This window comes from Chiloscyllium plagiosum, unplaced genomic scaffold (assembly GCF_037043375.1).
Source record: "Chiloscyllium plagiosum isolate Xiang-an unplaced genomic scaffold, Cpla_swu_hap1 HiC_scaffold_17, whole genome shotgun sequence".
In the NCBI taxonomy this organism is placed as follows: Eukaryota; Metazoa; Chordata; class Chondrichthyes; order Orectolobiformes; family Hemiscylliidae; genus Chiloscyllium; species Chiloscyllium plagiosum.
Window position 1 is genome coordinate 25,712,232 of NW_028270155.1, and position 25,523 is coordinate 25,737,754.

The 25,523-nt window shown below is 39.9% G+C and overlaps 1 protein-coding gene across 2 annotated transcripts in view; it reads right to left on the reverse strand.

Moving 5' to 3' along the window:
• The window catches only part of cmip (c-Maf inducing protein), a 215,643-nt gene that overhangs the window by 63,418 nt on the left and 126,702 nt on the right, over window positions 1-25,523 (reverse strand). For both annotated transcript variants that reach the window (XM_043706666.2, XM_043706667.2), the window contains exons 4-7: window positions 6,838-6,999; window positions 5,688-5,729; window positions 3,122-3,184; window positions 2,354-2,434 (exon numbers count right to left, since the gene is read on the reverse strand). In XM_043706666.2, coding sequence (XP_043562601.1) covers window positions 2,354-2,434; window positions 3,122-3,184; window positions 5,688-5,729; window positions 6,838-6,999 — 348 coding nt within the window. The remainder of the gene's footprint in view (window positions 1-2,353; window positions 2,435-3,121; window positions 3,185-5,687; window positions 5,730-6,837; window positions 7,000-25,523) is intronic.

The following is a 25,523-nucleotide window of genomic DNA, read 5'->3' on the forward strand; positions in this document are numbered from 1 at the left end:
TCTACGACTCCATGATAATAGGAAGGATTTAGAGGGATATGGACCAAGTAGAACACAGAACATTACAGCACAGTACAGGCTCTTCAGCCCTCGATATTGTGCCAACCTGTGAAACCAATCTGAAGCCCATCTATCCTACATTATTCCATTTTCATTCATATGTTTATCCAATGACCATTTAAATGCCCTTAAATTTTCTCTCAGCTCATCTACAATACCAAGAATCTACCAACCAACTGATGAAGGAGCAGCGCTCTGAAAGCTACTGCTTCCAAATAAACCTGTTGGACCATAAACTGGTGTTGTGTGATTTTTAACCAAGATTCTTGTTACTCCTTCCAAAGTGAATCACCTCACACTTTTCCACATTAAACTCCATTTGCCACCTCTCAGCCCAGCTCTACAACTCATCTATGTCCTTCTGTAACCTGCAACATCCTTCAGCACTATCCATCCACAACTCCACTGATCTTGGTATCATTCACAAATTTACTAACCCATTCTTCTGTACCCTCAGCTAGGTCATTTATAAAAATGACAAACAGCAGTGGCCCCAAAACAAATCCTTGGGGTACATCACTAGTAAGTAAACTCCAAGATGAACATTTCCCATCAACCACCACCCTCTGCCTTCTTTCAGCTAGCCAACTTCTGATCCAAACTGCTAAATCAGCCTCAATCCCATGCCTCCGTGTTTTGTGCAATAGCCTACCGGGGAAACCTATCAAACGCCTTTCTGAAATCCATATACACCACATCAACTGCTTTACCCTCATCCACCTGTTTGGTCACCTTCTCAAAGAACTCAATAAGATTTGTGAGGCATGACCCACCCTTCAAAAAAACCATACTGACTATCCCTAATCAACTTATTCAAATGGGACTGTGCTGACAAATGGGACTAGATTGGGTTAGGATATCTGGTCGGCATGGACTAGTTGGACCGAAGGGTCTGTATCCATGCTATGACTCTCTGACAGCATTGTCACACTCCAAGTTGTAGACAAAATAAATTCACTCAACAGAGCCACCTAAGGGTGAAAGCTTGCCATAAGTGACTGTGAAACTATGAATCCAGATTAAAAACCCAAACATGCCATCATATTTCATGGAAAAAAAACAGTCATCTTTATCCAATCTGATCCAGTAAGATTGCTGACCCAGATCAACACACTTGATTCTTGGGCCAGAATTTTCTTCGCCTGCAACGTAGAGTTGGAGGCAACGCTGCTGGGAGGCATAGAATCAAAGTGTTGCAGAGATGTCTGTTGGGTGAGCTCCCCAACAGACTTTTCTCAGATACAGATATTGAGGTGCGAGCACCAATCTGCACAGCTAAACACTTGTGTTGGTGATTAGATGGATTTTACTGCAGCGTTCCTGTTTGCCCAGTGCCAATTGGGGCTGCCCACAACATGACTGCTCAAAGGAGGCAAAAGGTACATGGCTGAACCCAATGGCTTGAGGATTACATTAGATCTGCAATTACTGTCACACAAGACAGATATTTGCCTTCACTCAAATATGTGCAGAGGTCTGGCTTTGGATCGCAATCTTGTGGAGCCTGCCACCAGTAAGCGTGCTGTGCCCCTTCCTCCTCAGGTCCCTCTGATTGTGCTGGTCAAATGACAACGAAATCAGCCATGATCTTATTGAGTTGTGGGGCAGGCTCAAAGGGCCAAATGTCCTGCTCCTAAGTCTTATGATCCTATGATGTCAAAAAGCCGCCTCAGAGCGCCAGGGTCCTAGGTTCAATTCCAGCCTTGGGCAACTCTCTGTGTGGAGTTTGCACATTCTCCCAGTGTCTGTGTTGGTTTCCTCCGGGTGCTCCGGTTTCCTCCTACAGTCCAAAGATGTGCAGGTCAGGTGAATTGGCCATGCTAAATTGCCTGTAGTGTTAGGTGCATTAGTCAGAGGGTGGGTTACTTTTCGGAGGGTCGGTGTGGACTGGTTGGGCCAAAGGGTCGGTTTCCACACTGTAGGGAGTCTAATCTAATCATAACTCTGAATTTAGTGAGCATGAGAACATCACTGGGATTCCTAAATGACACGGTGAGATCGAAGTGCTGACAAAGTCTAAGTCTCTCCATTAACACTATAATTTTATCTGTTGAAGCTTGAAGACACTATCTTTTCAAGCTACAAAATCTAACCAATCTGTTTCAGCCACAATTGAGCGATTAGTTCTGCGGTGTATTCTAAGGTGTATTTGCTCATTCGGGGGAATTGAGAAGTTTCATTTGCATTAACAGGTCAGACTAAGAAAGAATCCTTATAGTTCTCAACCAGGAGAGATACTTTTCAACCATGGAGGCTCTGAATATGTGTGATATGGATTGAGTACAAAACATACCATATTATGCTTGAGGATTCTCTGAACCACAGGTGTGAACACTTCTATGACAACCATCGATCGAGGCCGTTCCCTGCAATGCTGCAAAAGAAGAACACCTTTGAAACTCAATCTACGTGGAGCATACAATCATAGAACCATAAAGCAGAGGTGCAGGCTATTGGCTCTTTGTTCTTCACCGACCCTTTGTAAAACTATCCAATTTGTCCTATTCTGCTATCAAGATTTCGTTTGCAAGTATGCATCCAATTTATTATTCAAAGTTATTACTGAATCTGCTTCCATTGCCCTCACAGAGAGTATACTACTGACCATCAGACCTGGCTGTCTAAAATACTGTTTACTCATCTTACCTCTGTCTCTTTTACCAAATATTTTAAATCTATAAGCTCCAGTTACTGGCCCTTTGCCATCAAAGCTCTTCATTTTGAACATCTCCCCTTAATCTTCTTTACTCTAAGGTGAGCGATCCGAGAGTCCCTGCTTTATCCACTTCTGTACAACCAGACACCCCAAGGGAATCCTTTAGAGTGTACTTGTTTAATAATGTAGTGATGGTTACGGAGATTAAAATTTTGCATTTGCAAAATGATGTATATTTCCATGTAATTTGCTTCAATTAACAGTTAAGTCTAGTACAAAAAAAATTATGCCGCTTGCCTCAGTGATTGGCAGCAAATGCAAATTTGAATCAAATTGTATAGCAAAAGACCTGTTCTGGCCTCTATCCGAACAAGTATCGACAAACAAAGATGTATAAATAAGTACCTTGCAGAAAAACTCGCAGAGATCAGGAGGAGGATGGTTGTTTTCCAGCAAAGGTGCTATTGCCTAAGGGACAGAAATAAGGCATTCGAATTATTCTACAATCTTGCTTTGGGCAAATCAAACATTTAAGTCGGTTTGCTTTTGGTTTAAAAAGGCAATCACGTAGCAAAGTATTTTCAGTCTAATGCCATTTGCTCACCGGCTCACCTCGAAAATGACATCACAACAAAATATGTGAGTATAAATATCTTCAATGTGCTTCGTTCCATAACACAGGCTACAGCAGTAGTCCTCAAACATTTTATTTTGCCTTCCAGTGTGACCCCACAGCAAGGCAAATGTTAATTCTGAGTGACACACCTTCCCCAGCAGTATCCACTGCTGGACCAGGCAGGAGGTCCAAGTTCAAGTCCCACTCCAGAACCCAGTAAGCCATGGAAGAAATGTCCACAAAGTGGTTCAAACAGGTTGATACTCAGCCTGCTACTTCCACATCTTTCCCCAAATGAAAAGCACTAAGTGTGAAGATATAAAACATACAAGTGAACAAGCAATATGGATGTAATTGGCTTCAAGCGACTCAATGTAGACTGACTCCCCTCAATGTCACCTAATCATGATAGGCATCACCCTATCTCCACCTCCATGTCAGCTGATCTGCTGGTGAAACCTGTTATGGACTAGGCCAGACACCCCCTCCCGCCAAAACATTTTAAGAAGGCAGCCCAGACCCTAATTTTGCTAGTTGCTTTAAGCAGGTGTACAGTGGATATTCCAGGAGAGAATCAGCTGGTCACACCACTTAGATTTAAACAAAACAGAATCTATTTATAGGATCACCAAATGAAACACAAACAAAAGAGAACAGAATACAGTATATGTTGGCACAAAAGGTAAAATCAAACACAGGTTCTTATAGGAGAAAAGTCAGAGAGAGAGAGAGAGAGAGAGAGAGAGAGTACCAGCCTGGACCTACTTCTTTGGGTTCAGTAGCTTTTTCCACACTACTGTTAAAAAAACAAAGCTGAGCTGGGAGAACTGGTCACTCCACTTTCATTGTTTAAGTGTGTTTTTTTTAATCTTGAAAGCCTTCTGCCTGAGGCAGTATCTGTTAGCTATTATCAAATTGGTCCTAAAACCCCTCAACCTCCAGACTTGGAGTCTGTGTCATTTATGATCTCTCTGTAAAAAAACAAGAACATCATAACCTTGTTAAAGGAGCAGGTTTGTCACAAACCCTCAACAAATCCCTTGACACTTCCAGTCTTGACTGTTCTAATATTCTCCTTGATGGCATCACATGTCTCCTCATCACAAATATGAGCTCATTAAAAACTCTGCTTTGTCCTAATCTGTTCCAAATCCTGCTCACTCATTACCCCCATTGTCAATGAATGACACTGGACCACCGCCCACCAATTAAGTTTAAGGTCCTCCATGGCCTGGACTCTCCCCAATATAATAGTCTATGACATGCCACTTCTACAGCTCAACCTTTATGTTCCTCTAACTCGAACAAATTACCACCCACTCCACCATACTAATCAATCTCTCTGGCCTACCACTAGTGGCCATGAAAGTCCCATGGTCCTCTGTAAAAACCCTCTTTCCCCTGCATTCAGGGCCCTCTTCAAATGTTGTGCTTAGTTCCTTTCCCCTAATACTTCCTTTCTCCACTTAGAGTTAATTTTTGTTGGACTACACTCCTGCAAATCATATTACCCTGTTTTCCTGTGTTACAAAAATGTAAACGATGATAATGCACAGTTGGATGAATAAGGTGCCCTCCTTTGACACAAAACCATTCCAACAGGAATTGCATAATTTGGTGCTTTTAAAAGCATTTTCAACTTTCACTTGTGTACTTCTCACTATAAAATATTAGAAAAGTATTATTCAAATCAACACTGCCAGTATAGGAATCTCAGGCCAATGTCTAATTTTGTCAAAGCATAAGAAAATTGATAAAACCTCTAAATGTGGAGGAACAATTAAGATTACCTGCACATTTAATGACAACTGAGCAGCATGATGTATATGATGATAAGCAAATACCCAGGAGCAGCTTTGACACATTGGATCTTACAAAATGGTCAAACACATCATCAAGACTCCCACTTTCTCCCACTGCTCTGAAAGAGATGGTCCAATGCACTGCAAGTAGGTTACACTCATTGGTTTGGAGATAATTACTATGATTGGATGTCTGTAAACTTTGTTTTTATCTGACTTGTATTAGTTAAAAGGTAGAAAGGCTCAGGTAAAGGAGTCCAGCATGAAACATCATGAGAAGTAAGAAATTTGATTTAAAAAAACCTTGAGGTTCAGCGTATTGAACCAATAATCCCTAATGGCTTTCCCTTAATTGAAATAGAAACTAGAGAATTGAGAATTAGGTGCACTGAAGACCATGCCTAGACATCTAATCAGTTATTTAAGCAAGCAAGGAACCTTGCTACGAAGTGTTAACCTCTAAAGTTTGCACCAAACTTGTAGAAATATTCAAGGTTCTGCAGGTTCTATACTTACAAAATTCTCCGAACATCACTCTTACGTAAAGACTTACCACAATGATATTTTCATGCTCCTGGGTTGTTAGCTTGAGGTTCTGGAAGGATACACAAAAGGAAAATGAAACTTAAAACTAGCTGCTTATATTTTAAAAGTTACACTGGCTATAGTTAACAAAGGTGTTTAATTTAACTCAGCCAGCTTTCGATTCTGGACAACATAAGAATGCAGTAAAGGTATTGCAGGCTATTGTAAATGACATTCTGCACAACAATTATTTTAATAGAGATGTCAATATATTTTAGTTATTTGAGGGAAAGCTGTATATACTTTGATATGTTGGCAGGGCTGCAATGGCCACAGTAATCCAACAGAAGGGTTGTTCCTCTGGTCCCAGCTGTCGACCAGCTTCACCCCACTGAATGTATTATATCTCTGTACACCTTCTCTCACATTGACCACCTGTCCCAGCAGTGTCCATCTCTCTCTCAGTGGGCCCATCAAGTTTCTAGAGCGTGAGGAACCTAGAGACTGCAAGCTGATTCTGGGAAACTGCAGTGTTGGACTTGCTGACGCAGACTCATTTGGTCCCCACTTTGGGATTCTGAAACTTTCACAGAAATCATGCCCTTGTTTAATTGAACATCGGTACCCGGTGAGATGTGTATCAGGCAAGTAAGCTGGGAGACCAGGAACAGCCCTTGAAGGCCTGCCTTTTGTACAGGTTCAGGCCCAGTTCTAACTACATCCAAGGAAGCTGCATGGCCAACCTGAAATAACTCTTCAGAGGCCAATCGCCAAATTCTCCTTTAGTTAGATGTGAAAAGTCCTGGACACTCATCCAGCTCCCTCAGAACCAGCTGTCAGAATCAGCAGAATCGCTGACACTCCTGAGAAGATCCGTCAACCAGGTTCCCTGATTGGACTAGATTAGTATTTCTATGAGGTCCATCTGGCTGACCTTGTTATAATCATAACCAAAAAGGGACAGAGACCAAAAATAGGAATTTCCAATAGCGTTGTTTATCAAAATCTGTTCTTGAATGTTAGTAAGAGTTAACAAGATACAAGTTAATAAGTTAACCAGTGCTCTGTACCTTTTGTTCAAAACTACTGAGAATTGGTAGGTACTAAAAAAAGAGGCGCAGAAATGACGTTAATTTGATTAAAATAGTATTTGCCAAAATGGAACAGTTGGTCCATACCTCTGAGAGAAGCTTAGAGACTATCTCCAGTGGTGCCTGGTGAATGGAATCATCCTGAAGAGGTGAAAAAAGTGCCATATCCACCAGAGTCCGAATCTCCTTCAACACAACCTCCCAGCGACTTGGGTTACTCAGTACCTTTTTGTACTTGTAGATCTTTTTCTGAAAGGAGCGGAGGGGACATAATTAATAAATAAATTAGAAGACTTTGAAACTTGAGGTGACAGTCAAAAGTGAAATGTAGAGAATTCTACTTAATTTGACCCAATACAGATTTTCACATGAAAAGTATTAGACATGCTCATTGTTTTGACAAAAGGGTGAGGCAGGAAAAGCTAATATTTTTGTTACAACACAGTACTGCATTTTTAAGAAAGGAAAAAGTTGGTTGGCATGTCATTCTTTTCTCCAGTGTATTCACATTAGCAATTCAAATTTTCAACAATCTGAATGGGTGATGCCTACAATAAATAATCAAAGTGGTATTAGTCAGCAAGGTTCATAGAAATCATAGAGTCCCTATGGTGTGAAAGCAGGTCATTCGACCCATCTTCCACAATGACCCTCCAAAGAACATCCCATCCAAAACCCCCTGCCCCCGACTTCCCTATCTCTGTAACCCTGCATTTTCCATGGTTAATCCACCTAATCGGCACATCATTAGACTGTGGGAAGAAACCCCCACAGGCATGGGGAGAATGTGCACAGACAGAGACTGTAATAGAACCCGGATCCCTGATGCTGAGTAAAGATTACATGAGTAAAGTACTGACTTTGAGGATGCACTGTGTTGTTCAGTGCAGCATGAGGAACAGCTTAAACATGTTTAATGTATATGCTCAAGTTCTATTTGGAGTAATTGGCTATAATAGCTCACTACAGCTCTGCAATGACCAGGCTAATTTTAGTTAATTTTTGTTAAAGGGCAATCGCACTCCTTTTAAAAACACAATATTACGAGTAGTTTAGCAATGTACAGTGCTGCAGGATTGGGAAGAGGTTCAGTTACTAAAACTGCATTTGTTCACCAATTACCACTTTATCTCCTTCCAAGTGTGAACTCCGGGCAGAAAGACACTGCTCAGTTTACAACCTGTGCATAATTTTGCCCTTGGCTGTAATCTAGTATTTTACTTTCATATTGGATTATTTAGCAAAGTCATAAAGGAGGAGTTTAACTGAGTCTGCTTGGGAGTGAGAGTGACAGTGAGCGTGAGTGTGTGAGTGAGACAGTGAGCATGACAGCAACAGTGTGACCATGTTGGGGAGGATGGTGTTGATGAATTACTAAATGACAATATTCATTGTACACCTATTGTGGATGCTGTTGCAATACAATTAAAAATCTTCAGAATACTTCCAGCCTGTGAGAGAAATTAAACTTGGAAGGTGTTTATTAATACACGACTAGCTGGTTAATCCATCTTGCTCCGTCCACATTTCACACGCAGATATACCATACTAACTATTACAGATGGGAACTTTCCAAGCACCCGAATCAATATGTTACAAATGAATCAATTCTGCTACAAGTCCATTTTTTCACATTTTGATGCATAACAGTAAGATATCAATGGTAGGTTTATATCAAGTCATAGAGTCATATAGCACGGAAACAGATTTATCTGCACTGACCAGACATCACAATCTGATCTCGTTCCATTTGTCAGCATTTGGCCCATATCCCTTTAAACCCCTCCTAATCATATACCCAATAGCTGTCTTTTAAATGTTATAATTGTACCCACCTCCATGGAAGTGTACATGGTATAAATGCAAACATGTGTTGATACTACATTTTCAATGTGTTCTGAAATGCTTGGCAACATGTCTTCTCCAGTATATTTTTGCGCAGGATATGAAGAACATATTTATTCCTTTGAAGCTAAACCCAGTTTCTTGATTTGGTTACTGACCTTGTAAAAGTTGCTCTGTCGTAATAGTGCTATATCTGGAGTCAGGCTGTGCTACGTTACAGCTGTGCTGACAGTAACAAGCCAAACAACTAATGCCAATCAACGGCAGGATGTGGTCAAGGCTGGTGCTCCAACAATTCTTTTGTGATCGCTGCAGTTAGATCTGTTACCTAAACTGTCATAAACTGATCTAATCAGTTCATCCTTAATATTGTTTAACCAGAGCAAAAGTGCCCTGTGTTCACCAGGAGATCTTGAACTGCTGCTCTACAAAAAGAGGACAATTATGAAAATTTTCTAATCCAGTTTGAAAAAGACAAATGGTTAATTCCATGGGACCCATGGGTTGGAAAGAATGTTCGTAGTGGATGTCAAGTTATTCATTTGCAACGTCAGTGGGCAAAGTTGCTCACCATTAGTACAGACTTGCAAAATTATCCATATATATTCACTTGACCAAATCTTTCAAATGAACACGTTCTTGTCAGCTAAAGCAAAAAAAAAATTCCAGATGCTGGAGATTTGAAATACAAACAGGAAGTGCCGCAGAAGCTCAGCAGGTCTGGCAAGGTCTGGCAGCCTCTGTGGAGAGGGAAACAGAGTTAACTTTCAAATCCAATGCATCTTCTCATGGACTTGAGACGTCAAATCTATTTCTCTCTTTACAGATACTGCCAGACCTGCTGAGTTCTCCAGCACATTCTTTTCTTGATAGCTGTCTAGGTGATGCAATTAGGAGAGTCATATGGACCAGGAATGCACTAACACAGTAACGTGAATTGAATGAATAAAGCATGCCAGGTTTATCAATCTCAACAGAAATAATGATGGAATGCTCTAAACAACTTAGGGAAATTAAATATTTCAATGAAAGTCCAACCGCAAGAAGCAGCCCTGTTGCTAGTCATGGTTATGGGGGTGTTGCTGTGCTTTTCACATGTTGTTTAAATTTTATCAAATTTCCAAAGAATTTGCAAACCAATGCTGACAGTTAAGCAATATTTGTCAATCATTGCGAATAATATTAAGTGTATTTTGAGTGGCAAAGTACAAAGCATATGATTGAATCTCAATGTTCTAATTTAAGGATGTTTACTGCAATTTTGTATCTGTGCAATTGATACAAGAGAGATGATGACAAACAGCAACTAATAGTAGCATCATTATAAGTAGGCTTTTTGCCTACCACTCATTACTGCCCTCACCACTGACATCACCCTCCTCCACACCACCATTCCCCACCAAGGTTAACAACAGGAGGATAAAAGTTGTTTTGAAGTTCATTTCTCGATTATTGTAAAAATGACTAATTTTTGCTTTAATTCCTCTGCAGTACAGCTCTCTGGCCCTTGCTTTTCCACAACACCAATTTCAGCTCAATATTAAAGTGCCTCCACAGCTGCAAACTCTGCATTGGACATGCTGGTGACTTGGCTTCCTTTGACTCCTTTAATGCTGCTTTTATCTTACCTCCATGTTAATCTGGATACAAGAAGGCAAGTGAACAGGTTTCCAGGCTTATGTTGCCAAATTCAGCTACTTGATCTCTGCAGCAGTGGTGTGGAATTATAAAATATGGGCTTCAGGTCTGAGGCAGCCACAAGGAAGTTGGCAGAGTGAACGCCAGGAATCAGCTCACAGACACTGATCTTCTGGAAATGGTTCAAAGCAGTGCCAACATAAGTTAATGCAACACAAAGTGAGCTATTTTGACGGGCAGAGGAAGAGCGACTGAAATGTGATACTGTTTCTCTGCATCACTAACTGCAATCAGCAGTGCATATCGCCACAGAGTGTTGAGCAGCCGTGGACTGCTAATCCAATCTTCACCCACATGTATTTGTTTATTTTCTGATGCACATTGAGCCATGTTGAGTATTACTGAGATTGTAGACAATAACTGGGAGCAGGTCAGTTAACAAAAATACCTTTTGCATTATTATAATTTGGGGCTTAATCAAAAGGGGAGCTCTATATTGTTCGGGCAGCTTCCTTTAAATAAATCATATTACCATTTTAGTGTAAAGTAATTCAAACGTTTTGTAGACATACAATTACAAAGCACTCCTTTATCTTTCACACATGAAAAAACATACATTACAGAAGGAAGCCATTTGGCCCATCATATCTATACTAGCCTTTTGAAAGCAGTGAAGCAGAGTCCCTCATTCCTGTTAACTCTACTAAGTTCCTCTTAAAGTAAACTGTCTAACTGGCAGCATGGTGGCTCAGTGGTTAGCACTGCTGCCTCACAGCACCAGGAACCCAGGTTCATTTCCACCCTCGGGCGACTGTTTGTGTGGAGTTTGTACATACTTCCCATGTCTACGTGGGTTTGCTCCAGCGCTCTGGTTTCACCCCAGAGTCCAAAGATATGCGGTTTAGGTGTATTGACCATGCTAAATTGCCAGTAGCATCCAGGGATGTGTAGGCTAGATATATTAGCCATGGGAAATGTAAGGTTATAGGGAGAGGGCATGGGTGGGGTGAGAGTCAGGGTGGGATGTTCATCGGAGAATTAATGTGGACTTGTTGGGTTGAAGGCCTGCTTCCATACCATAGGGATTCTATTCTATGAACTCTTTATTTAAAATTGTATATGAAAGTCAACTTGCACCATCTTTGGCATTGAGTGTCCCAGAACCTGACAACTCAGTGGCAAAAGCATCCTAACGTTCTCACTAGATCTTTTTTCCGAATAATTTTGAATAAATAACTTGTCACTGACTAATCTCCACAGGGAATCTTCTTTTCCCCGTTTACTTTATCAAAACCTCCTATTAAATTTAAAACCTCAATCTTCATGCTTCTGGTGAAAACGATTGATAGGCACAACTGGAAAGCTTCCAACATGTTAGAAATGGATTAATGATGACTCCTGGTCATTAATTATGTCGAAGAAGATCATAATGTGTGTATTCATCAACAGAGAATTCACTGGGCACATAAAATGAAACTTAGAATGTAGTAGGGATGAAGTTGCTTTTGCAAAATTTCACAAATTGGATTTTTAAATTATCTGCAACTGTTTTAAAACAAAACAGTAGTCCAACAACAGTTCTGGTTAAGAGAATAGCCAGAAAACAGTGTACATTTGATGATAATTTTACCAGTTCACAATACTCTGAAGAATCAAATTTACATTCCATCTGAAATGGTTCTGACTGTTATGAGCATTTTTGTTCTTTCCATTAGTTTCCAAAGAATACTCTGTCAAAATGCACAGTTACATAATGCTTCGAACCAAAACATATACAAATTTCATACAGGTCATTTATTTCTGAAATCAAGTACTGGCTCCGTTATACATGGTTATTGTTATCTTACTGCTTATGAGACTTTGCTGCTTATAAACAGTTTGCCACATTCCCTACAATAGAACCATATTCGACACATTCTAAGCACTTCACTGTCAAGTAGTCTTGATTTGGAGATGCCGGTGTTGGACTGGGGTGTACAACGTTAAAAATCACACAACACCAGGTTATAGTCCAACAGGTTTAATTGGAAGCACACTAGTTTTCGGAGCGACGCTCCTTGACAATCACCTGATGAAGGAGCGTCGCTCCGAAAGCTAGTGTGCTTCCAATTAAACCTGTTGGACTATAACCTGGTGTTGTGTGATTTTTAACACTGTCAAGTATTTTGGGACATCTTACAGATACAAAAGGCACTAGATAAATAGAAAGATTTTCTTTCCTCCTTTCTCGATTCAGAAAATGCACCCCAAAAATCCTACTCTTGAGTGAACTTCCTTTCATAAAGGTTGTTCTTTGGGGGGGCGGTTTCATTGGACCTGAAACATTAACACTGCTTTCTCTCCACAGATGCCGCCAGACCACCTGAGCCTTTCTAGCAGTTTCCTTCTTGTTTCATGAAAGTGATCTTGGCTTTATTAACAGAAGAAAAATTTAAATATTTACTGTGGCAGCCCTTATCCCTAAAAAAGGACTGAACAATGAACCAGTGGTTGCTGTTTAGAGTTAGAACATAGAACATAGAACATAGAAGAATACAGCGCAGTACAGGCCCTTGGGCCCTCGATGTTGCGCCGATCCAAGCCCACCTAAACTACACTAACCCACTATCCTCCATATACCTATCCAATGCCCTCTTAAATGCCCATAAAGAGGGAGAGTCCACCACTGTTACTGGCAGGGCATTCCATGAACTAACGACTCGCTGAGTGAAGAACCTACCCCTAACATCAGTCCTATATCTACCCCCCCTTAATTTAAAGCTATGCCCCCTTGTAATACCCGACTCAATACGCGGGAAAAGGTTCATACTGTCGACCCTATCTAGGTTGCTGAGAGAATATTTGCTCAAGTTAATTCGAGTTCTGCCTCACTTTAGTAATTCAATATCAATTTGGAGAAATGAAAATAACAAAAGGAAGGGATGATCACTTTCAGCTTTGACCAATGTCGTAACCTTTGCTCCTGATGTAGAGCACGTCACCACATTTACGGATGAAATGATTTAATCCATAACCAAAGCTATGACTGTAACACAGAAAAAGTATCCTTAGTTAAACCACTCCTACATAGTCATTCATTTGTGTTGATTTTCATTACTCTCAAAATTATAATGCCATTGAAGGTGGAAAACAGCTGTGGAAACGTTCATTCTGCACTTAACGGGACTAAATCAAATGGCAAATGCATTGCCTCGGGGCTGGGAGAACCCAGTCATCATTCTTGTTGAATTTTGCTTTGCTGTATGTAGTGTGGTTCACAATAGTTGGCTTGACTACTACTTTCAGAGGGTAATATGTTTTATGTTCTGTTGAATAATTGCTGCAATTACAGGTCAACAGAGAACAGGGTGTGTGAACAGTCCAAACGGGGCTCATTGATCTCCTAAGTCTAACACACAAGATGATACTGTACAAAGGCCACTGCTGCAATTAGAAGGTCTGCAAATAGCCATTTATGCAACGTAATAATGTTAATGGCACCCACAAGTTAGTCATTACATTAAAGACACTGGCTCCAAATTTCCTGAAATAAAAGCATTTGAATAACTGTGTAGACTCGCTTCAAGAAAATTTGGACACAAGAAATTTTGCTCCATTTTTCTACCATAACTGAATTTCCTCGCACTAATTCAGGGAAAACATCACAAAAACCATTCGGTCACTCATTAAAATAACCCTGCCACCAGATAGAGGTTGAGAGAATGGGAGTTTCTAGCAATAATGCGTGTATATTTATGTTAAAACTGAAGTCACAGCAGGATCCAAGGGATACTTATAGTCATACAGCACAGAAACACACCCTTCAGTCCAATTTGTCTGCGCCGATCAGACATCTCAATCTGACCTAGTCCCATTTGCCAGCATTTGGCCCAAATCCCACGAAACTCTTTCTATTTATAAACCCATCCAGAAGTCTTTTAATTGTAATTGCAATCACATCCACCCGTTTTAAAATCTTTCTAGTTTTGGACTCCCTTCCCTTTGGAAAAGGACCTTGGCTATTCAGCCTATCCATGCTCATGATTGCATAAACCTCTCTAACCTCAGCCTCCGATGCTCTGGGAAGATAGTTCCAATCAATCAGCGTCTCCCTATAACTCAAACCCTCCAGTCCTGGGAACATCCTTGTAAATCTTTTCTGCAGCCTTTCAGGTTTCACAAGGGTTCACAGCATCCTTCCTATAGAAGAGCGACCAGAATTGTATGCCGCATTCTAGAAGTGGCCTCACAAGTCTCCTGTACAGCTGCAACATGATGCCCCAACTCCTGTACCCAAAGTTCTGACTAATGAAGGCAAATGTGCCAAACACCCTGTCTACCTGTGACTCCACTTTCAAGAAACAATTACCCTGCACCTTTAGGTCTCTTTGTTCGGCAACACTTCCCAGGGCCCTATCATTAACTATATAAGTCTAGCCCCAGTTTGTCTTACCAGAATGCAATATCTTACATTTATCTAAGTTAATCTCCATCTGCCACACCTTGGGCTATTGGCCCATTTGATTAAGGTCCTGTTGTACTCAAGGATAATTTCCACTACACCACCTTTTTTAGTATAATCTGCAAACTTAATAACCATGCCTCCTATATTCATAAACAAACCATTCATATAAATGAAAAAAAAAACTGATCTCTGTGGTACACTGCTGGTCACAGGCCTCCAGTCCAAACAGCATTTCTCCACCACAATCCTCTGTCTCCATATAAAAATAAATTTTTGCACTGTATGCAAAATTATGATAAAAAATACACAGAATTTACAGAACGTAAATGTGTTAGTTGTGCCAGTATTTTTCCTCATCCACCCCACTTCAGTTAACCCAACTGCACGTATTCAGTAAGGACTCCTACGTTCTCCTGCCATAAATCTTGTTCACTTCCAAGCTGAAGAGTTAAATATGCATATTATAATTAAAGAGATGGCTGCGGTGAAGCTACTCAGACATAAAATATTGCTTGTTCGGTGAATGGCAATGTGGTGACATTGGGCTTTTCATTTCATTGGGACAGGAAATAACAGTGATTGAATTGCAGACTGGAAAATGCAGCTAAAATGAGGCGCCTCAATCTACATAAAGAATACAACACAGCGTTCAAATAAAACAAAGAACTGCAAATGCTGGAAATTTGAAATAAAAGTAGAAAGTGCTGGAGAAACTCAGCAGGATCTGTGGAGAGAAAAACATAGTTAATATTACAAGTCCAATATGAACTTGACATTACTCAAAATATTAACTATTTTTCACCCCACAGATGCTGCCAAGACCTGCTGAGTTTCTCCAGCAGTTTGATTTTGTTGACACAGATATTCAAGTAGCTCTGAAAGTAGGTGATACACCAAACTGATGACTGGTTCCATCTCAATTCCCTGAAATAACACAGTGATTCTCCAGCTTTGAATATGTTCTATCTTATGATTTATAATCTTTCCGAGTGATCTTGTTTAAGTTCTGATTAGTTGGGTTATCCTGGACTTTGGAATGATTTAACAGAGCTGGTTCCAGGAAGTTTGGAACATCCCCAATAGCTTCCTTCCAAACAACAATTTCTAAAGATGACTTTGTGTCAAATAGGTAATATTGTTCTTTGCTTCAACACTTACAAATGAGAGCCAATTACAATATTGATGACCTTCCACAAACATACTAAAAGTGCAGATGTCTTATTGATTTTTTGTTGTTGTTGTATACTAGCAAATTAGAAAGACAACAGCCTATGAATGCTCTCTGGCCAACACTGTGAACTATTTTAAAGGGTAAAACACAAAATGAGAAACTACAGTGAAAAATGCACATAGGTTGTTGTGATAATTTGAAAATTATGTGGCTATGTGGATATAGAAATTGGATCCACAACATCTGCTTTCAAGGTAAAGGATGCACATTTTCAGTGCGTTTTGGATATGCAAACTATCATCTACAAAATGCCCCATAGTCACTCGTGGTATCTACCTGAAACTGGCATAAGACCAATTGACTGTGCTAATCCAAGGCCCTAAAGCCTAATTTACGCTCCTTTATAAAACCGGTTCCAGTTTCCTAAGCACACAAGTTAAACAAGCAGTATTAACAGAAATTAGGATCATTGTGTTTTACAATGTAGAAGAGGGCCATTTGACCCATCAAACTATACTAAAACTCAAAAAAGAAGTTACCCAGCTAGTCCCATTGTCCAGCCCTATCACAGTAACCCTCTAAACTCACTTTCAACTACATATCCAGCTCTCTTTTGAAATCTTGTATGAAATCCACCTGCCTCACTATGCCAGGCAATGCATTCCAAATCCTAACAATTCTCTGAGTAAAGAAGTTTCTCCTCATCTCACTCCCAGCTCTCTTGCTGACAATCTTGACATTGTGGCCCCTCATTACAGATGCTCCAACAAGTGGAGACAGAATATCCCTTTTTACCCTGTCAAAATTGTTCATAATTTGAACTCCTCAATAAGGTCACCTCTGCCCCATGGAGAACAGACCCATTTTCTCTAATCTTTCCTTGTATCTAAAATCCCTCATTCCTGGTATCATTCCAGTAAGTCTCTTTTGCACTCTCTCCAGGGTTTTAACACCCTTTCATAAATAAAGGTGCCCAGAATTGACCACAATACTCTCAATATGTTCTTACCAATGATTTGTAGAGATGCAGCATCACTTCCTTGCTTTTATTCTTGATGTCTCTATTTATAAACCTAAGGATCCTGTAAGCCTTAACTACTGTTCCAGTTTACCTAGCCACCTTCAGAAAATTATGGAGTTAAACTTGGAGGTCCCTCTGCTCCTGTACTCCCATAGTTACATCATTGAGTCTGTATTGCCTCCATGTTTTTTCTACCAATATGCTTTACCTCACATTTCCCTACATTGAAATTCCTCTGCCATGTGTCTGCCCATTTGGCCAAATTGCCAATGTCCCTCTGAAGTCACAGCATCACCCTCACAATTCACTATTCTTCCTAGTCTGGTATCATCCACAAATTTAGAGATTCTGCCCTCAACCCCCATCTCCAAAATCATGTATATAAATCAGAAAAAAAAACAAGGGTCCTAACACAGATTCCAGGGGAACTCCACTTTCAACTCGAGTCCAGACTGAGAAATGCCCATCTATATACGCCCTCTATTCCTTATCTTTAAGCCAACTTCTAGTCCATGCTGCCAAGGACTCATCTACTCCAAACATTTCTAATTTGCTAATCATTCTGCCCTGCCATATCAAATACTTCTGTAAGTCCAAATATACAACATCGTCAGCACTACCCTCAGCCACTGTCTATGCCATCTTGAAGAACTCAGAAATTTTCAGATGTGACCTGCCCTCGACAAAGTGATATTTCCTGTCTAGCATTAATGTATTTTTCTCTGAGTATATATTTATATTATTGTGTATTATGGCTTCTGTCAGTTTCCCCACTATTGATGTCAAGCTGACATATCTGTAGTTTCTTGGGTTATCCTTTGCCTCTTTCTTAAAGAACAGTGTCATATCATTTGCAATCCGCCAGTCCCCTGGACTAATCCTATCTTCATAGAGACCTAGAAAATTTCTAACAATAGTTCCACAATTTTCTCCCTTACCCCCTCTCTCAGCAATCGAGGATGCATCCCATCCGGGCCTGGCAACTTCTCTACCTGAAGTGCTGCTGGTCTTTTTATCAACTCTTCTTCATCTGTTACTACAATTCTTAATTGCTCAATACCTACCCATTTTAAACTGGGCTATTGTCACCGTTTTATAATTTGGTAAAGACGGGCAAAGTATTAATTTTGTACCTCCCCCATACCCTTTGCTTCAGTGAGCAGTTTACAACCCCTCTCCCCCCCACCTTGTTCCTTATGGGCCTCACTCTATCCTTTGTCAATCCTTACTATTAACACATTTGAATATCATCTTACTTTTTTGTTTGGCTCAATCTGCCATCCTTTCCTCATGCTTTCATGTGGCTTTCTTTATTCCAGCTTTAGCCTTATTTCTGCATTTGAGATACGCTTCCTGATTTCTATTGCTGTTATCACGTGCCTTTTTTTCACTTCTTTATTTTCTCATCAAAACTGTGGAAAGTTGTCATCAAGTTAAGTAACTTTCCAGAATGTAGACCCAGATGGAGTAAGACAGTTTATCCTGGCTCAGTATCTAAACTAAAGCCTCTGTTGTTCACTGCATGTCCTCCACTTTCCCACTTCCTTCCCTCTCACTGTCCCATAGGTCTAGAATCAGCACAGGCTGACCTGTCACCACTTCTCCTTTATCTTGGAGCATAAGTGGTTTTCACCAACACAATGATGCAATAGGAACAAGTTTGCATGGCCCTCTAGCACAGTGGATTCACTTTAATGGTACCTGATAACCCTTAGGTTTGTGCCTGAAATCGAACATGGCCCAGATCCTGGCTCTCAGTATTTTGAGAGGATTGCTCATCAACATCGACAGACCAAAAATCCCTTTGGACAAGTCTCCTTCTTTCACAATTCTGGTTCGGAGTTCTACCTTCTGCTGCTGTTTTGAGTGTACAACACAGCAGTGTGTTAACATGAAGACTTTACTGAAGTATACTCAGACATACTGTCTACTACAGCCTTGCGTTAGAGGTCACAGCAGGCTACACTGACATCTACATGATAGCATTTCAATCCAAACACCTTGCTATTGGTACAAAAAAAAGTTAAAACAGCATGCACATATACATTTTTAGTTACCCAAATGTCTGACTTTATACATGTACTATTTTCAAATGTTAGCAACTATTTGGTATTCTAGCTAGTCCCACTTTGTGCAGATATTTACACATAGGGCTTTAAAGTGTTTGTGTCTTGTAACATGGGGTTGTCTGTTTTTTCACCAATGTCTGCTGTTTGGAACAATGTGCTGTCAGGTTTTGATTCAAAATCTCCTTGGCTGACTCTTCCGACTTAGGCCGTTCTCTTCAATACCCTTTTGCTTTAGCATCATTGACTGCATCCAACAAGGCTATTTTCATTTGGGACTTCAGCATCAAGATACTTTTGTGCTTCTGCTGTAGGACCCACTTGTCTCATGTCATTGTTTGCCAATGGAAAAAAAAATCAGCTTGTCCAACCTTTCCTCAGAAGACAATCTGCTCATTCCAGTTCTCAATCTAGCAAACCTCCTCCAAATTATCTCCAAAGCATATACATCTTGCTTCAACAAGCAGTTCAAAACTGCACAGTGTAGAAGATGTGGTCTCACCAATGCCCTGTACAATTGAAGCATGACATCCTTACTTTTACATTCAATTCCTCTCGTAACAAAGGACAGCATTCCTTAGCTTTCTTGACTATATGCCTGCACACTACCTTTTGGTGACTCGTGCACCAGAACATCAAATGCCTCTGCACCTTGGAATTCTGCAGTCATTCTCCATTTAACTCTGCTTTTTTAATTCTTCCTTCCAAAAGTAAACAAGTTCACACCTTCCCATATTATACTCCATCTACCAGATTTTTGACCACTTATTCAAACTATCTATTTCTGTCCGCAGCTTCCCCATGGTTTCTTCATGGCATACTTCCCCGCCTATCTTGGTGTCATCTACAAATTTAGTCAGGATTCCTTTGCTCTGCTGATCTAAGACATTGATGTAAATTGTAAAAGGTTGCGGCCCCGGCATAGACCACATGTCGGACTCCACTCCACCACCAATCGAACATATGCCAATGTGTGAATGATGGAACTTTCCTTCATGCGATGTGAGCATTACCCTTAGGGCAAGTATTTGTCAGCCATCTCCAATGACTCTTGAAAAGCTTCCTTTTGAACTGCTGCAGTCCTGCTGGTTTATGTACACCCATAGGTACACCAATTCCAGGATTTTGACATAGGAGCAGTAAAGCAGCAGCAATATATTTTCATGTGGCTTGGAGGGAAACTTAAGAGGTGATAGCATTCTACGCCGTAACACCTATTATCCTTCTAGATGTTACAAATTATATATTTTTAATATACGGTTGAAAGAGGCTTGGAAATTTGCTGCATTGTACCTTGTAGATAGTACACACTACTACTATTGTGCACTGATGCAGATATTGAATCACTGATTAAATTCATCAGCATTAAGTTATTTCAATTAAATAATAGAGGTAATAAAATGATCAAATATAATGAGTGCATTATTATTCATTTACAGATGACCTCACATGACCACTCCCTGTCCCAAAGCCCCTATATATAAATAGATACCAGGCAAATTCTTTGCTCTGAACCCTGACTTCTGGATCAAATTATCCTGATAGATTTTGCCTGTTTTTGTTAACCTAAGAGCACTTTTTAAGCTCATTTTACTTATGAAAGAAATCAGTCCATGTCCAAATTGAAATCATTGCAAGATATAGAAGTGATTGATTTTAAATCCTGAATGGGAAAGTTTAGACACGCACACATTCACACATTGGTGCAAAAGTGATATTTACAGACTTTGATTTGACACAACACAGGTATTTGGGTGAAATAAAATGGTGAGCATTTCACAATTGGGCAATGCACAATGGAAGCACAATACAACAATGCAAATAAAGTTTTATCCTGAATGTTATATCTGAACTGTGGTGTCTGACATTGATGTGGAGAGCAACAGTGAGGCAAAAGTGCATGAATTCTATGGTATAATTACTGAGCCAGCGGAGTTCCACATCAAACTTATCTCTGAATGTTGCATTCTGTTTTCTTTTTGTAAAACAAATTGTCTTTGAAACACAGATAGTTTGGACTATATCTTTAAAGCATTTAAAGTCTTGCGTCAGATCAGAAGCCTAATGGTGTAGAAAATATCAACTTTAATCAGTACTCTCTAAGATTCATATATGGAAGCAATTGCAATTTTGTTAAACATAACTTAGAAAATTTGCAACTGTATATTATTGTGTGGTTTGATGATGTCAAACACACTGTTACAGAAAGTACCAAGTTTTAACAAAAAGTTCCAAGTGCAGGTATATCTCCTTATGCTGATAATATTCACATTCTGTGGCATTCCAATCTCTTTAGCCTTGAATCGGATTGTGTGGGCTGCAAAAACTTCTCAATGAAATACTGGATTTTGTAAGCTTTGCTCGAAAGCATACAATTTCAGATATTTTTAAGTATGCAATGTATGTGGCTTAAGTTCTGCAAAAAGGAGCTGGGCAAATTATCCTGATACAAAGCACAGCTATGGACAGCAGATTCTCTGGAGGAGACAAGGTGTACTTGCATAAGTTTGCATCAAATAACGGTAGCTTCAGTTTGCTTCATCCAAACTGCAAAGTAGTGTTTAACACCTCAAACTAGTTTGCCAAAGTTAAATGTGTTTTTCTATTTGTTTTGCATTTGACTTCTTTATAGTGAACTTTGTCCTTGTTAATATGAGGAACGGCAATGCTAAGATATTAAACCCCACCAGCATTAAGCACTCCCAAGATCAGATATAAGTTGTGAAGTAAGCCAAGATTTGTGCTTCTCCCGTGACCCAGCCTCAAAGAACTAGTCCCTTTTTGAATTACAATGACGTTCTTCTGCCTTCTGAACTAGCATTCAATGATAACACTGCAATTTAATGCTGAGTTGGCAACAATTCTGGGTTCTGGATCTACGCCCATGTGGGAATCCAAAGCTGATGGCGAAAGGTCTGCATAAGTTTCTGGAAGATTGGCATTAAATCTACGCAATCTTTTCCCCTTTTTATTCGAATTTGTCCATTAAAAGGGACAAAAGGGAAAAGAAATGTTCTCAGTGCCGCACACCTGTCCTTCAAGGATCCAAGAAAGGTTTGGATTCTAAGCACCATTTGATGTGCAAAGTTTGTCTTGTGGACATCTGTCATGGCCTACACATTATTAATCTGAAAATGACGATTACATTACATCAGACCTGACCCCATTGCCAAAGGTGAAAAATCAATGTGTAGTGTCCTATGAAAAATTTTTCCTTCCATCAAGTCTCCCCTTCTATTTATTTTGAACAGGCTGCCGCTTTTGTGGTTAATTTTGGCTACGTGCAGCTAATTTGCAAGAACATTCAAGCCTTTCTCAAGGAGCAGACAATTTGACTCATTTCACACACAGATTTACTCTGGTATTCAGAGACTACCTCGGTACATTGTGACAAACTCAAACTGTCAGAATGCTTGCCAGAAAATCTTCCAATTCAGAATGCAAGATTTTTACTTTCTGTTTAACTTTCTCTTGGGATATTTTCAAACAACCTTTTTGCTTCCCAACTCTCACATCTCATTAGCCGAAGGTCCGGAAACATTTCTATCAAGATTCGTAAAATAAACCATGCTTAATATTTCTTTCTCTTCTAATTATCAGTTGTAGCATGTCTTTCAAGGTATTTATGCTCTATGCTAGTCTATTATTCACTGTTACGGTCTTGTTTACAGTCCAGCCAAGGCATTCTTGGCTTTGTGCAGTAAAGGTACAAAGCAAAAATCATTCTTCCTCCATTCTTCAGCCAAATACTTGCTTGAATCTGGAAGAAAAGGGAGAACATGTTGGCTTTTCACCAGACCTTCTATGAAACAGCACTGCCTGTGTTACGACAGGAGCGCCTTTGAGCACTGTGCTGGCATGTATCTTGCAACTTGTCAACATTTTGCAGGAATACATATTTACTTGTCACAATAAATTATAAAACAAAAGCTGCCTCGACCAGTTTTCTCAACATACTTAAAACTTCAGATTCAAGTGCATAACTGCATGAATTAACAACAGTGCTGTACCTCACCAAAGTAGCAATTTTTCTCACAGAGGCATTGACTAGGCATGCCCGTGGACTAACTGAGCCCAGTATCCAAAGTTGAGCCTGATCCTATTTCCACTCAGCGTCTGTTTAAATACACTTTCCAGCAAGGGGTAACTGAATAATAAGAAGGAAACTTGTCACTGGGTGAGGGAAAGGAATCAATAAAAGTTACTGATTCCACCTGCACCATCCTAGCCACAGCCCACCCAAGTTAGAGCCACACAAGACAGGAGCACAAATTGGAGATACCGCTGATTCCGCAGCTAACAATCCAGTCTCAAATGTCTCCGCATTGGAAGGCTCATCTTATGAGCCAACAAGCATTCAGTAAATGGACTGTGCTTAGGAAAGCAGACAGGGAAATAAATGAAGAAATGCAATTAAATGCCTCAGACCTGATGTAGAGATGTAGGTATTTAAAATATTGCACCAGAAGGATGGTCCTAATCCTCTGTAGACTGTCTACAGGTTTCTTCATCATAATTCTTGCTGAAGACTAGCAGAATGCTCAGGGAGTCAGTGTAATGATGGAAAATTCCCAATTCAACAGTCCCATGGGGGTTTTGTTATGATCTGAAATAACTTTTTTAAAGAGCCTGTTAAAAATCATCAGGGCCAATTAGTTTCAAGGCATTCAGATACCAGGGTTGTGTTGGAATACTTACCTGGATAGGTGCAGTGCAACAATAACTCTCAGGATTAAGGATATAACAAGTAAAATCTGAGTATAAGGCTATATTTCAAAAGGAATAATATTGCGAAGTAGAGAACCAGTACTAAACTTAGACCAAATCTTGGAAGACCACAATTAGTGTGAGGTTCTGGTCACCATATCATAGAAAGGATATAGAGACACAGGAGAGTATGTAAAACAAAATGACAAAGAACTGTGAGATTATACACATTAGCCAAAGAGAATAGGATGAGTCTCTTTCTTATTGGAAAAAAGAGTTGTACAGCTGACCTAATAGAAGTCTCTAAAATGATGAATGGTTTTGTTCAAGTAGACACAGAGGGAGTGTTGGGAACAGCAAAACTAAAGACAATTTACAGGATAGTAACCCCAAACCAAATAAGGAATTCAGAAGAAATAATACTCTCTCATTAAAGATTAACAACTGATGGGCGTTTAACCCGAGGATCACCATGGCTCAGGTAAGGGGAGAGGTCGAGAAGGAAAGCCATTCACGGTACCTCAGCCGATGCGGGAATTGAACCCATGTTGGCATAAGTTTGCACCACAAAACAACTTACTGACCCCCTATCTCAAAGTTCTCAGGGTAGGACCAATGAGGCAAACTTACCAGGAAGATTGCCAGATATGGAAGATTAAAACCTGTGCTACATATTCCACTAATCTGTACAGGAGACAGTTAGTCTGACAGTAGCTCAGAATGAAGAAATCTTCATTGCTGGCAGAATGTCAAAAGTGCTTTACAGTCAGGAGTCCTTCAATGTCTGAAGGAGAATATCTGCACGTGCAATCAACATTACTCTCCTAACTCTTTTATTCCACATTTCTTAGGATTTTAGAGCCAGGAGTGCTTTGAATTCATGAGTCAAGAATCACTTAGCACTCTATCACCTCTTACCCCACATCATATGCAGAGCCTCTGATATATTTCAGAAATATGGATATAAAGTAAGAAAAAGGCATGGTCCAACTTTGTGTCCCAAACAACATTTTCAAATGCCTTTGAGCACTTGGTTCCTTTGACACTTAGAATAAGAATGGAAATTCTGTGTCAACTGCCTATCAAAAGCAGCGTGTAGACAGACCAAACAAAGAGGATAAGAGGTGTTTAATTTGCTCCTTAGGTACCTAGGATACACATTGCTCGGTATCTCTTGAGACAAGCCACATCAACAGGCTCAGGTGCAATACCCAAGCCTATTAATAAAATATGTCATGCACAACAAGGTAATTTATGAGATGCAAGGATGCAGTGTTTATTCATTGCTTTAAAAGCTGGTTGCTTTGATACTTGAAGAAACATCCTACAGCATATTTACTTGCACATCACCTAGAACACTGACAGTTCTATGAAAGGGGTGCCACACACTTAGACATGCCACAGAGAGAGTGCATTGTAAAATACACCTAACACAAAATTAGAGAAACTTGCTTTATGGATGGACAGAAATGTGAGATACATGCCTCAACCCCTCAGCTAGGACCCTAGTTCATACTTTTCCATCAAAAGGAATTGTTTTCATCAGTATGTGCAGCAACAATGTAAACATTATATTTTTGTTAATGTTCACAGCTTCACCACACATTGCAATCTCAATCTTAAGAGGCAATTATATGGCCGAAATTTAAAATAAACTGAGCGGCAGTTCGTGTGACTTTTGAAATTACAACCATTAGTGATTAGAAATGAAAACAAAAAGATAAAAATGTGAAAGTAAATGAGGGACGCTTTAAATGTAAGTGAGACAGTAATGTATCCTAATACATAATGTTTGAATTAAACACTTTCTGGTTTTAATGTTTTAATACTGATAAGTCCAGCAGCACAAATAGTGTAGTTGTGTGTGGGGCACGGGCAGGA